This window comes from Ictidomys tridecemlineatus, chromosome 5 (genome assembly GCF_052094955.1).
Source record: "Ictidomys tridecemlineatus isolate mIctTri1 chromosome 5, mIctTri1.hap1, whole genome shotgun sequence".
Taxonomy (NCBI): domain Eukaryota; kingdom Metazoa; phylum Chordata; class Mammalia; order Rodentia; family Sciuridae; genus Ictidomys; species Ictidomys tridecemlineatus.
The window spans coordinates 30544085-30558891 of record NC_135481.1 but is presented as its reverse complement, the minus strand read 5'-3'; the positions used below and the strand labels follow the sequence as shown (position 1 = coordinate 30558891).

The following is a 14807-nucleotide window of genomic DNA, read 5'->3' as shown; positions in this document are numbered from 1 at the left end:
TAATATGACGTCTTCAGTTATTCCTGCTGGCACCTGATGTTTCTCCTCAATTATATTGAGTTAAATAATTTTGGGAAATAGGTGGGCTTAGAAAGATAATTTAGATTAGTTTCTGCATTTCTAAAGTGGGGATAAATAATAGAATTTATAATGTTGTAAGAATTAAGGGAAACACTGAAGTACTAGCTGCTGCTGTTGCATCTGCTTTTGTTGTTTTTATTATTATTTCATTTTGAAATGCACTTTTAGAATTATAATCCAGATTGCTAGACTCTTAGACAGAAGCACTTTCCATGCTTTCCATTTTTTCTCTTTAGGTTCAATCTAAAGGGATATAGATACAAGTGTCTTTATAGGATATAGCTATAACTGTCTTTAAAATCCAAAAAGTCATTTTAAATGGCAATAGAATTTATTGGGTAACTGACTTGTACAGATAAAAACACAGTTTAATCTACCCTCACAAAGTTTTGTTCTAAGCTTCTAATTAAAATTAATAATGAAATATAATTGAATTGTTGAGCTTTTTCCTTTTGTGTCCATTTTGATATGAGAGTGTGTTTATGTGAGGAATTTTCTGAATTTTCAGTCATATACTAAAGTTGGAGTAGCTTAAATTTTTTCTTTAAAAAATATATTTTGAAATTCTGTTAGAATGATTTATATACCTTGTGCATAAATAAATATAGAGGAACATATTTATTTTGTATAAATTTTAGAATTTTGCAATTGTATAAAATTGTAGTAATTGCATAGAATTATTTCCTTTTAACTTTGTACTAATTATTAAATGAGGAAAATTCATAAAATGTTCTGTTACTGGTTTGGAAAAGTTTTCAATCTATAATAAAGGTGACTAGTTTGACCAGTATCAGAACAGAAATAATTTCCTTTTGTATCAGCTGCTTTTTTGCTGTCTTTATCTACTGACAATAAAGGCATAAGAAATAAATAGGGTTATGCCTATAAAATTACATAAGTCTGAATGTACAAATTAATTATAAATCAGGAGAAAATTACTAAGTATATAGGACCATTTTAGTGTTGAGTTAGCATCCCTAGTTTCAGAATTTATACTGAATATTTTCTTTGCTTAATAATTATGCTAGGACTTACAGAGCACTAACCTGGTAGAAGTATGTATGGCACTTACTATCGTCAGCCAGATTTTCCCTCGAGAAATGATTCCAGCTGTTCTTCCATTAATAGAAGATAAACTTCAGCATTCCAAGTAAGTAAATTCTTTGGGCATAGACGTCTACATCTTTTAGCTTATATTTTATACTCTAAAAATGTTATTATAACGTAAACAGAGTGCTAATAGAATAGAGAATATTCTTTGGCAGGTGTAACACAGAAGTCTCCAATAGAATTATCGTTGTTTTTATGTGTTTTTAGAAGAATGTTCTGTAGCTTTCTGAAGTTAAATTGAGAGACAGTAAGCCTCGGTATCAGGAATCCTTTGCTTTTTTCCCAATTCTACGTGGTCTTATTTTTCCCTTGGCTACATGGAGTTGGCAAAGTTCCTTAGTTCTCATATAGTTGTTTTGAATATAGGGTGAAATAATAGAAAACTTTTGAAATAGTTCCAGTGCTATGAATACAAAGCTTCAGTGTATTTTTTTCCCTCATTTAAAACTTTAGTGTATTGGAAAGATGCTTTTTATATCAAAATCACAATGTTCAAATTCTGATTTACAGCAGGATATATCCAAATAAACATTACTTGTAGTATTTTGGTAATCTGCTTTTATAAGATTCCTTCACTCTATTTTTTTAAAAAAAATTATATATATATTTTTAGTTGTATATGGATCTATATGCGGTGCTGAGAATTGAACTCAGTGCTTCACACTTGCTGGGCAAGTACTTTATCACTAAGTCACAGCCCCAGTCCAAGATTCCTTCAGTTTCTACTCACTTTTCACCACACTTAACTCATTTTTTAAATCACTTTTTCACCACACTTACAGTTTGTTTTGACTAAGCTCCTAACTTCAAAATCTTTAAAGTAAGTAAAAAGGGCTGGGTGCTGTGACCCTTGCCTATAATCCTAGAGACTTGGGAGGCTGAAACAGGAGCATTCCAAGTTTGAGGCCAGCTTTAGCATTGCAAGGCCCCTTGGCAACTTAATGAAACCCTGTCTCAAAATGAAAAAGTCTGGGAGTATAGCTCAGTGTTAAAGTGCCCTTGGGTTCTTTTCCCAGTACTACTAAAAAAATAAAATAAAAATAAAATTAGAGAAAAGTTTGCAGTCATTTTCCTTCTTTCTTTGTGATTACAGTATTTGATTTCCACTCTTTTTTTTTTTTTTTTTTGTAATACTAGGGATTGTATCCAGTGCATGCTAGGCAAGTTGTCTACTGCTGAGATAATCTCCAGTTGTATACACATACACTTTTCTTTTGATACTGGGAATTGAACCCAGGGACACTTAACCATTGAACCACATCCCCAGCCCTTTTTATTTATTTATTTATTTTTGAGACAGGGTCTTACTAGCTAAGTTGCTTAGGGCCTTGCTATGTTGCTGAGGCTGGCTTTTGAACTTGTTATCCTCCTGGTTCAGCCTCCCAAGTTGCTAGAATTACAGGTACACACTACCTCGCCTGGTGATACATGTACATTCTTTTTTTTTATTTTTTAGTATTTTTATAAAAATTTAATTTCTTTTTTTAAACAAATGGAGCACAACTTTTCATTTTTCTGGTTGTACATAATTATATTCTTGATGAAGATTTTTTGTTACTCATTTATTTCCTATGCTTTAAGTCAAAGTCAATGTTTTTAATGTTCTAAGATAGTAAAAATGTCTTGTATTTTATATTATTTAGGAAATCTTGGACTATTAATCTTCCAGCTAAAATGATAGTATTCACTAAGAACTATAGAATAACATCAGAAGGTTTTCAGACTTTTTAATTATGTTTTATATATTAAGTTTGTTTAGGAAGAAAAAGGGTGATTATGGGCATTTGGTTGTTGGAAGTAAAATATAGGTTGATTTGATTGTAGCAGCTGTTATTTGTGTAATTTTTTCTTTTTGCCACCACTCTTTTGTGGTGACCATACTTATTGACCATTTTTTTTGAAATCATTCTATGAATTAAAAGGCCACTTGTCAATATTTTCGTTATTGCTTCCCATCTAGTTTAATTTCAGATCCTGGCTAAAGTTTAGACTTTTAAAAATTCTATTTCTGCAGTTTATGGCTATACCTAACTCTGTGCTAAGCAGTGAAGAGTTAAAGAATATGGAATAGAACTATGGGTAAGCCAGTAGATGTCACAGAGGTGTGAGACAGGCTTGGGCTCAACTTTTAAATCCCTGCCTATATTTCAATATACCAATCCCAGATCCAAGTCTCTTGATGTCTTGTGTTACAGTACTACCACTTAGGGCCAGCCTTAGGGATTCTTGAGCCTTTTCAGAATTTATAATTCTTTTCCCTCACCTTGTTTACCTAATCTCTGCCAGAATTAATATTGGATAATATTGATTGGCAATATATTTGTATGTAGTTTGCAGTTACCAAAGTATTAAACTAATGGCAAATATGTTGCTAATCTGCTTTTTTTCTTTTTAATGTGAGAAGAATTTATGTGTCATAGTTTACTTAGGTAGATAATGAGTTGTTTATTAAGTAGAATTTAGCAGATGCTGGATGACCACTTGTTAGGAATCTTGCATGCCTGTAATCCCAGCAGCTTAGGAGGCTGAGGCAGGAGGATCTTGAGTTCATAGCCAGCTTCAGCAACTTAATGATGCCCTAAGCAACTCAGCGAGACCCTGTCTGTAAATAAAATGTAAAAAAGGGCTGGGGATGTGGCTCAGTGGTTGTGTGCCCCTGGGTTCAATCCCTAGTACCAAAAAAAAAAAAAAAAGACATTCTTCAGTGGAACATCAGAGATTGCATTGAATAATCTCTATGATTTTAGGTAATATAAATATATGTTAAGGAACACTTGAAATTTAAGTTCTTCATTTTTGACATGTTTGCTGTTACTGTGATCACTGCTAGTGTAGTCTACAAATATGAGATATGTAGAAATAGACATGAGAATAACAAGTAATATATTTCATTGGAAACTATGTCAAGAATATAAGATAAAGAGCTGAGTGCAGTAGTGTCCATCTATAATCCCAGTTATAGCTACTTGGCTAACGCAGGAGGACTATGAGCAATGTAGGGAGACCTGTCTGAAATAACAAAAATTGAAAGAAAAGAGGGGCTTTGGGGATGTAACTTGGTGATAAAGTGCTTGCCTAGTATGTATGATGCCCTGAATTTGGTCTCCAGAGTATTTGGGGTAGGCTTGCCCATGATTTAAAAAAAAAAAATTGTAATATTAATGAAGAGATTTTTATATTACTGACTGAAATTACCTATTACTGATTTAAACTTAACATTGGCTGTTTTCTCAATTTCTAAAGATAAGGGTTTTAAAAATGCAATCAGGGAACTTAGAAATTTTTCTTATTTTAACTGATTTCAAAAGTAATACATGCATCTTATTAAAAAGTTCCATAACTAGAAATTTTTTTAAAATGGACAGTTAAAGTCTTTTCAGGTCTTAAGTCCGAAAGACTTTTTACAGTTTGACATATTAGAATAAGGACATTGGGCTGGGGATGTGGCTCAAGCAGTAGTGTGCTTGCCTGGCATGCGTGTGGCCTGGGTTCGATCCTCAGCACCACATACCAACAAACATGTTGTGTCCGCCGAGAACTAAAAAATAAATATTAAAAATTAAAAAAAAAAAAGAAGAATAAGGACATTAATAATAAATGTATCATTCTGTATTTTTTTTAGATTAAGGTAATAGTTGACATTTTGAAATCATCTGGCACATAATATTTTCAACTAAGAGCCTGATGATTCAGATTATCTTGTTTAGATTTTATTTTTTTATCCATAGGGAGATTATACGAAGAAAAGCTGTTCTGGCATTATACAAATTCTATCTCATTGCTCCTAATCAAGTACAACATATCCACATTAAGTTTCGGAAGGCACTTTGTGACAGAGATGTTGGGGTCATGGCTGCTTCTTTGCACATATACCTTAGGATGATTAAGGTAAGTTGGAAATTTCAGCAAGTACTGAGTAGTTAGCCTGAGAAAAATGTAATTGTATAATTAAAAGAGGAGTCAGATGTTTCAGCAAAATGCTTAATTAACATTTTAGGCTATTATTGACTTTTTATTTATTTATTTATTTATTTATTTATTAAAATTATTTTTTAGAGAGAGAGAATCTTAACATTTATTCATTTTTTTCAGTTTTTGGGGGACACAACATCTTTGTTTGTATGTGGTGCTGAGGATCGAACCTGGGCCGCACGCATGCCAGGCGAGCGCGCTACTGCCTGAGCCACACCCCCAGCCCTATTATTGACTTTTTTTTTTTTTTAATATTTATTTTTTAGTTTTCGGCAAACATAACATCTTTATTTGTATGTGGTGCTGGGGATCGAACCCGGGCCGCATGCATGCCAGACAAGCGCGTTACCGCTTGAGCCACATCTCTAGCCCTATTATTGACTTTTTAATAGTGAGTTTTACAAGTTGTTGGTAACATGAATTGTAGGCACATTATAGAATTGGGCTTTTTAAAATGCCTACAATTTTTTCATTTTCCTGAAGAAATATGGAAAAATGATAGCTATGGAAAGTGATTTGAATTTCCAGATTTGTGGTTTTTCAAGCAGTGGTTCTTTTTTATATAGCCTCAAGGGCTGTATAACAGTTTTTAGAAATGAGGAAGTCAGTGTGGGTTGTGTCAGGTATAGACTACAGTGTTGACTATGTCATCAGATGAGGAAAGAGGGTTGAATGGTATGGTAAGAAATTTTTGTAAATGATGATGATAGGTTTAAACTAATTCTTTCTCATTGTATTGCCTGAAATGTTTTGTGTTCAAAATCACATATCTTTGTGAGAGATTTCACAAGCACCTACAACAACTAAATGAAATATGCTGTTGAATTCACTCAGAATTATGGAACCAAAGCTTGTCTTTTATGCATTATACTCCAAAATAGTATGGTGTAAATAGATGCTTGGTACTAGACATATTTGATATTAAATCTTCTCTTCCTTCTAACTAAAATTTTAAAGAGTTGTATTTCCCTTCCAAAATTTGTCCTTGATATCTAATAAAAATTACAATGAAGAATCTAATGTTCATTTTAAATAGTGTTTATTTAATTTGACCAGTCCAAGAGATTAGTCAGATAATCAAAGCACTCTCATTCAGAAATAGAAGTATGTTTATATACTATGTGGCTAATTAAATTTTTGATTGACAGCTCACTGCTATTGGGGGCTTTGAACATTTAAATAGTCTTGGCTTTGCTCTTCTGTGAGAGTGAAGTCTTTTGTACAGGGCTGAGAGCTTGCAGATAGGCCTTATTTTTCATACAAAATAGTGGTATTACTGCCCCTTTTCAGTATACCTTTTTTTTTTTTTAGTTTTTATTGCTAGTATTGGCTAATAAGAGGATTCTATTGAAAGACATAATTTTAAGAACTTTGAAATGTGATTAAACTATATGTAGGAAAAATTAGGGAGTGTGGAGCTTTTCTGGGGATGATTTAACTTTGAATCAGGTAGCCAGAGGGATTTCACTGTGGAAGAAATTATATATGCACTCTTTCATTAAGTGTGAACATAAGCTTCTAAGTGTGCATGTTTAAGTTAGGTTCCAGATGGCATTTCAACCAGGTCTGTTTTATATTTGATGAGACTTTATTATTAACAGAAAATTGCTTTTTTTTGGGGTATAGGAGAATTCATCTGCATATAAAGACTTGACTGGGAGTTTTGTAACTATTTTAAAGCAAGTAGTTGGAGGAAAGCTCCCAGTAGATTTCAATTACCACAGTGTACCAGCACCATGGTTACAAATCCAGCTCTTGAGAATACTGGGACTTCTAGGAAAAGACGATCAAAGGTAAACTTCTAAGTAAGTTATTTAATGATCTTATACCATATGATAATCTTAGGCTTTTTAGTCATCTAGAGGCTTCATGATAAACCAGATTCTGATACTTTTTGCTTTGATTTCTAATAGTTAATAAACCAGTGAAAGAAGTAAATAAATTCTTTTAGGTTGCTGACGTAGTCCTGGTACTCAGCTTATCCAAATACTCCCTATTGTGAAAGGTAACTGGAGTGTAGGCTTCCATGCAAAGCTTTCTTTCTTTTTTTTTATTTTTATTTTAAAAAATATTTACTTTTTAGTATTTTTACGTGGACACAATATCTTTATTTTATTTTTATGTGGTGCTGAGGATTGAACCCAGAGCCTCACACATGCCAGGTGAGCGTGCTACCACTTAAGCCACATTCCCAACCTCTTTATATATATATATAAATTTAGTTGTAGATTTCTAGATTTCACACAATATCTTTATTTTACTTATTTATTTTTATGTGGTACTAAGGATCGAACCTAGTGCCTCATGCATGCAAGGCAAGCACTCTACCACTGAGCTACAGACTCAGCCTGTAAGCTTTCTTAATTTTTCTAGTAGAGATTGCAAAACTTTCTGCAAAGGACCAGGCAATATTTTAAACTATGTGTGCCATATGTGTTGCAGCTATTCCATTTTGCTGTTACAGCGTGAAAGCAGCCATGAAGAGTACCTAAATGAATGAGCATGACTGTGTTCCAAGAAAATATGGATTTTAAAACTTAAATTTTATATAGTCTTTTCTCATAAAATATTATCCTTCTGATTTTTTCCCCAACCATTAAAAAAATGTAAGAACTATTCTTAGTGTACAGCCATTAAAAAACAGGTGTTTTGCCAGGTGAGGCCTGTGGGCTGTAGTTTGCCAACTTTTGCTCTAGTTGGATGTGAGAGCTTCACTTTTAAAATTCATGTTTTGAATCATTTTTTTCAGCCAGTGACATGTATCAAAGTTTTTATGGCTATCTTTCCAACTGTATGTATTTTTGGTAACTTTAAATTTTGCCATACTTTTTTTTTTTTTTTTTTTTTGGTACAGGGGATTGAACCCAGGGGCACTTAACCACTGAGCCACATCCCCAGCCCTTTTTATTTTAATTAATTAATTAATTATTTTTTTTGTGGTGCTAGGGGTTGAACCTAGGGCCTTGTATATGTGAGGCAAGCACTATTCCAACTGAACTATATATCCCAGCCCTATTTATTTTAATTTTGAGACAGGGTTAAGTTGCTTAGGGCCTGGCTAAGTGACGAGGCTGATTTTGAACTTTTGATCCTCCCTCCTGCCTCAGCCTCCTGAGCTGCTGGGAATATAGGTGTGCCCCACCATGCCCTGCTACCATACTTTTCAAATTTACAAACTTTCTAAGTTTCAAGAATAGTACTAGGTACAAGGAGGTCCCTTATACCCTGTTCTTAGATCAGTAGTTATTTATATTTGCTTTATTATTCTCTTTCTTTGGGTACATATTATTTTTATTTTTAAAATTTTTTTCTGAATTGTTTAAGAGCAGTTTGATTACATTTTAGTATAATATATATATATATATATATATATATATAGATATAGATATAGATATAGATATATATTTTAAGGTACTGGGGATTGAACTCAGGGGCACTGAACCATGGAGCCATATCCCCAGCCCTCTTTTGTGTTTTATTTAGAGATAGGGTCTCACTGAGTTGCTTAGCACCTTGCCATTGCTGAAGCTGTCTTTGAATTTGTGATCCTCCTATCTCAGCCTCCCAAGCCACTGGGATTACAGGAATGTACCACCGTACCTGGCTACATTTTAGTTTTTTTGAGAGCATTATATTTTATTGGTATAAAAGAAACTTATGCCATCATATATTGTTAGGAGGCATTTAATGAATTTATTTACTAATTCCTTAAGTCATTATCTTCTTTTCTTCATGGATGAAGATTGGTAATACCTGTTGTTGTGGAACGTTTGTATAATAAAATGAGAGATTTTAGAATATGGTTCTATATTCTTATTATTGGATATTTATATGTTAAGATGGAATGAAAATACATGTACTTAAAATTAAATTTTATAGCTCTGTATTTGGAATGAGAAGACAAATTTTTGAAGGAAAATGTAAAATATTCATGACATCTAATATATATAGCCCTAGGTTACTTTGATTTTTGTTTGTTTTATAGCTTGGTTTCTCAGCAAGACCACTGTATGTAACATGTGCTCACTGTTTTTTTGCCCCCATTAGTGTTTTTCTAATTTGTAAAACATACAAAAATACCAGCTCAGAGGCAATAGTTTTCACATTGGTCTCTTAGCAAGAACTTTTCTCCTGGAGACTTGGTGTCAGAGTGCTAGGATTTCATAGGCATTGCATTTTAATTTATTTTTAATAATCTGTCTCAACTCAATTATGGTTACTGTAATCAATAATCACAGAGAAACGTGAGTGGTACAAATCTGTTAATTTTACAAAACATATCTTTATTTTTAATATAAATGAAAGTTAAAAATTTTCTCACTAGAGAACCTTATTGCTGTTAAGGGAAAGACTAGTATTTGGATATTTTAAAAATGACAAATTGATTAAAAAACAGATAATAGACTATCTAGAATTATCTGGATATATCAGGTATTACTATAGAAATTTAAAACAGGTGGAAATATTTTGTTGCAAAGGAAATGTAAAAGATAATGTGTTTGATCAAGTAACCTAGTTTGTCAACATAGAATAGGTGAAGAAAGAGTTGATTAATTTATACATATATCTCTTCATTGACTTATTAGTCAACTTTGATAAAGTGGAAGTTCTACTCGTGAAAAGAGCAAATGAAATCTTTTGGAAGTGAAATTTGTATAACTTCACCATAAAATGAATTTCTTTCACTTCTCTTCTGTAGATCCTCAGTTTTAAAGAGAGAAGTTTGAAAAACTATGTTTTATTGGTTTAGAATACTATAATTCTACTGCAAATAAAATGTCTTTTAAACAGGACAAGTGAATTAATGTATGATGTTCTTGATGAATCCTTACGAAGAGCTGAGTTAAATCACAATGTCACTTATGGTAGGTAACGTATGTATATGTTATTTTAATGACTAATGGTGTTTTTTTATACTATAGCTAAATCTGTGATTAATAAACTATAAATTCCAGTAAAATTTTTTGCATTACTTTTATGGTACTTCTTTGGGTTTAAATAAGTAATAAATTTTACTTATTTATTTAAAATAAAAAATAAAATTTACTTATTTAAATAAGTAAATAGCAATAATTTGAAATTTTGGCATTTTCTAAATATGGACCTTTGTGTTTTCATTGAAAACATTAATCAAATATCTAATTGATTGCAGGGATAACTATAAGTCTGTTGCATGTTTTGTGAAAGTTTATATTTGAATAAAGTTTTTAAGTAGTCAATTACTCGTCAAGTAATTAAATTTCTGTTATTTGTCAGGCCCCATAAAGGTGCTTGGAATACAGCTGTGAATAAAACAGTATTATCATGGGGCTTACAGACTACATAGATGGGAATGGAAAGGTGTTGTAAAATGTTACAGGAGAGACTTACTTGGTGTTCTGGTAGAATATAGCAGCTAGTCTTGACAAGTAGGAGAATAGGAAGGTTTTCCTGAGAAGTGGTGCTTAAGAAGACATCTGTAGGATGAGTAGGATATAGATAAAAATATGTAGCTGTAGAGTAATAATGTTATTTTGTGGCAATAAATGTTATATTTGACTTCAAAAGGTAAGTTGGAGGAGAAGGGTAGAAAACCGAGAAAGTAACCAAGAAACATTCAGCCAGAGAGAGGAACTATTCTTTTTTGACCCATCTGTGAAAGATCAGTGAAGAAATTTAGATTCTTGTAGCTGTTTAAAAATGGAAAAAAAGCTGTTTAAATTTTGTGTGCTTTAGAGGAGATCAGTAGAAGGGGCACTGAGAGATAATATCTCAAATGAGAATATATTTTTAATCTGGTAAAATAAAGTTGTTTCTCTGCATCTAGAAGGAATTGATTCCAGGATTCCCCACCCATGGCCCACTTACCCCAGCCCCAACCCAACCCCAGCTGAGCTTCCTGGATGCTCAAGTCCATTACCAAAAGTGGCATGGTGTTTGTAGGTAACTTTTGCGCATGTTCTCACATACTTTAAATCATCTCTAAATTACCTATAATACCTAATAGAATGTAAATGCTATGTAAATGGTTGTTATACTATATTGTTTGGGGAATAATGGCAAAAAAAAACACCCTTATATGTTCAGTACAGATTCAGATTTTTATTTTTAAATGTTTTTGATCTGCAGCTGGTTGAATCTGTAGATGTAGAACTCATAGATGTGGAACATGTGGGTACAGAGGACCTACTGTACCATGAAGTAGCAGGTTAGCAGCATTACTTGTGAGGCAGGAGGATTGTGAGTTCAAAGCCATCCTCAGCAAAAGCAAGGTGCTAAGCAACTCAGTGAGACCCTGTTTCTAAAAAAATTCAAAAAAGGGCTGGGGATGTGGCTTAGTGGTCAAGTGCCCCTGAAATCAATCCCTGGTACCCTCTCTACCCCCCGAGAAAAAAGTTGTTGACAAGTATTATAAGGAGAAAGGATTCTGAGACTAATTCAGAAAAATAACGAATATGATAGTGAATTGGAATAGTTGTATATGTGTGTGTATATTGTTTTTTTCCCCCCCCCTGGTTCTGGGGATTGAACCCAGGGCATTTTACATTTTATTTATTTTTTATTTTTATTTTATTTATTTTTTTAATTTGATGCAAGGTCTTGCTAAGTTAAACCGGCTGATCTCAAAGTTGAGATCCCTTTGCCCCACTTTCCCTAGTAGGTGGGATTATAGGCCTGTGCCACTGCCCTTGGTTGGAATAGTAAATTTTGAAGGAGAGATTTATATTTTGTATGTACAAATGGTAATTAAGGCAATATGAGTACTTTATTCATTTGTTCAACCTGTATTTATTTGAAGACCTGTGCAATTAAAATTTGATATTTGTTTTAAACAGGGTATAGATTGAGGAGAGAGTTGTTGGGACTATGTCTTCCTCTGTGTTAGGTGTAGGAGATAAAGGAAGAATACAGTAGACACAGTTCTCCCCTTATGAGTGCATGTTATAATGAATTGATGATATTATCTAGGTTCTAGCTATACAATAAGAATAAGGGGATGCAGATGAGGATGACCCTTACTGAGGCAGATGATTCAGTCAAGAGGTGTCAGAAGATTCAACAAAGGGTCAACTTCTTTCCAGCCAGCTGAAGTAAATGGAAATGTTTTGTCTGTGATGTAATCAGTGTCCAGGATAGGGTTTGAAAGACTCTTAAAGAATTTTGTTTAAAAGTTAGTTTAGAGGGCTGGGGTTGGAGCTCCGTGGTAGTGCACTTGCCTGGCATGTGTGAGGCAAAGGGTTTGATTCTCAGCACCACATACAAATAAATAAAGGTCTATCAACAACTAAAAAAAAAAAAAATTAGTTTAGACTCTGCTTTTTTTTTTTGGCAGAAAGTTTAAAATTATACATATATAATTGACATTTCAGCTTTAATTTTTTTATTTTTTGAATAGGTAATATATGCACATGGTTCAAAATTCAAAAGATACAAAAGGGTATACAATGAACAGTAAGTCTCTTTCCTACCCTTATCATCCACCACCCAGTTCCCCTTCCTGGAGATAATTACTGTTATCTATTCCTTTTGACTTGGAGAATACTGTATACCTGAGGAAATATTTTTTATTGTTCTCCACTAAGACCCTTTTGTTTCTTTTGCTTGGTCCAACACCAACAATTTTTATATTTATAGGTTGTTGGTTCAGTGTTTAACGTTCCCACCAAGACCTTAGAGTTTCTGTTGTTTTATTTTCTTTAGCTTTTCATTGTTATGTTTTCCCCATATTTGTATTGATAGTTTATAGCTTACATTGATTGCATCACTGGTAGAGTATTATCTAATAATCTAATTTAAGTATTGTTTAAAAAATGTGATTTTAATTTAAGCTTAAATTATAAGCTTCATAAGGCAGGGATTATGTCTGTCTAATTGACCAGCATATTCCAGTATTTGGCACTGGGTTAATCAATGATTAATATGCTTTATTTAGAGGAAGAGAAAGTTAATTACTTATCTAATTGGGTTTCAGTTTCAGTACTTTCTAAACTATATTTTTATAGAAGTTCCATCATTATAACTTATCTTAGTGTCAAATCAAGAAATAAAGTATATCAAAGACATTTATTGGGTATCTGCTGTGTGCCAGGCATTGTATAAAGTGGTATAGAAGATATGAAGAGGTATAAGCTGTAGTTTTTTTTTAAGGAATTTATAGTATAATGGAAAAGATAGCTTATTCATGAAAGTATATACCAGTATTAGGCAAAAAGTGAAGGGGTGATACAGGGAATAAATATTATAGCAGTTCATAGGTGGTAGAGATCACTATGGGCTTGAGGGCAAAGATGAACATTAGTAGATTTGGTAGGATCCTGAAAAGTTGGTGGGATTTAGATAGGCAAAAGGGAGGTTGAAGGGACTTCTAGGCAGAGGGACATTTGAGAAGGTATAGAACTGGGGATGTTTAATACCGTTTCAGAGAACAGCATTCTGAATAATGACCATGGTGGGGAGCAGTGGAAAGCCGATATTGTGAAGTTCCTCTCTTGGCAGCCAAATAAGTTTGGACTTATAAATCTGGAGCTATGAGAAATTTGGGGCAGAGTGATGCTGAAATGAGAATGGCAGTTTTTGGAAACTTGTAATTTGGGAGAAATATATACAATGAAGTATAAGGGACAGAGCCATCAAAAGTAGATATTAAGCACTTTCCCCTGTTTTTTTTTTCCCACTGACTTTACCTGAAAACCTGGATATTAATAATGTAAGAAAAATATGACTCAGGAAGATGGAGAAAAAATGTCAGGCTGGTTGGGAACCTTGAAGCACAAGGAAAGACACAGTGTTGAATATTCTGGGTTTTCTTTTTGCTTCAATACCTCTACTGGGTACTGGAGAGCCAGCAATCTGGAAATACCAATAAGCACAGGAAAAAATCCCAAACAACCAAGAAGAAAAGGCCAAAACTAGCAAGACAGAAAACTTGCCGACAATAAATGTTCTATTCTAGCCAAGTATTACACAGAAAAAAGTGACTGCCAACCAGTGAAAGTCAAGTGGAGACCCAAGATTTCCATTCTCACCAGTTAGAATGAGGTACCCCAACCTCCGACTCTCCCTATTAGGTGGTGGTAGAGGAACCCTAGAAGGAAGCTAGAATTTTACTCCTGTTAGGCAGGGATTAAGGCCCCAATCTCCTGCATTTTGAGTGGAAGCAGTATGGCAATGCTGGATTTCATATCCACCCAGTACTCTGTCTGCTGGGGTTATGTTAAAAGAAGCCTGATGGAGTCAGGGCTTTCACCACTGATCACTGACGATGAAGTTAACCCCCTCTCAGTATTAGTGGAGTCCTTATTGGGAGTAATAATGAGGCACCCCTTCTCATAGGCAGGTGATATGAGCAGATAACCCTCTTACCCAGTATGACAAGGAGTATCTCCTTCTCCACATGTCAAAGGAGGCAGAGTGGAGAACTTGGACTTCCACTCATGTTGGGCAGTTCCTCACTCTCCCCTGCCGGAATGGTATTAGTAGATAGAGATTTAAAGTGAAAGTGCAGTCCAGTCTGAAGGATAAGGTACCAGAAAAACTTCAAATTTTGTCTGAATATAATCCAACCCAAAATATCACTGATAAAATTAGTATTGTGAATGTTAGAACATTATTTTTAATTTAGTAAATTTTACTTGGTATTTGAATTAGGACCTGGGTTACAACTG

The 14807-nt window shown here is 33.6% G+C and overlaps 1 protein-coding gene across 1 annotated transcript in view; it reads left to right on the top strand.

The window, feature by feature from the left end:
• Positions 1-14807, top strand: part of Ap4e1 (adaptor related protein complex 4 subunit epsilon 1) — a 62457-nt gene that overhangs the window by 11922 nt on the left and 35728 nt on the right. The window contains exons 5-8 of the mRNA XM_078049621.1: positions 1110-1231; positions 4920-5079; positions 6790-6956; positions 9955-10028. Coding sequence (XP_077905747.1) covers positions 1110-1231; positions 4920-5079; positions 6790-6956; positions 9955-10028 — 523 coding nt within the window. The remainder of the gene's footprint in view (positions 1-1109; positions 1232-4919; positions 5080-6789; positions 6957-9954; positions 10029-14807) is intronic.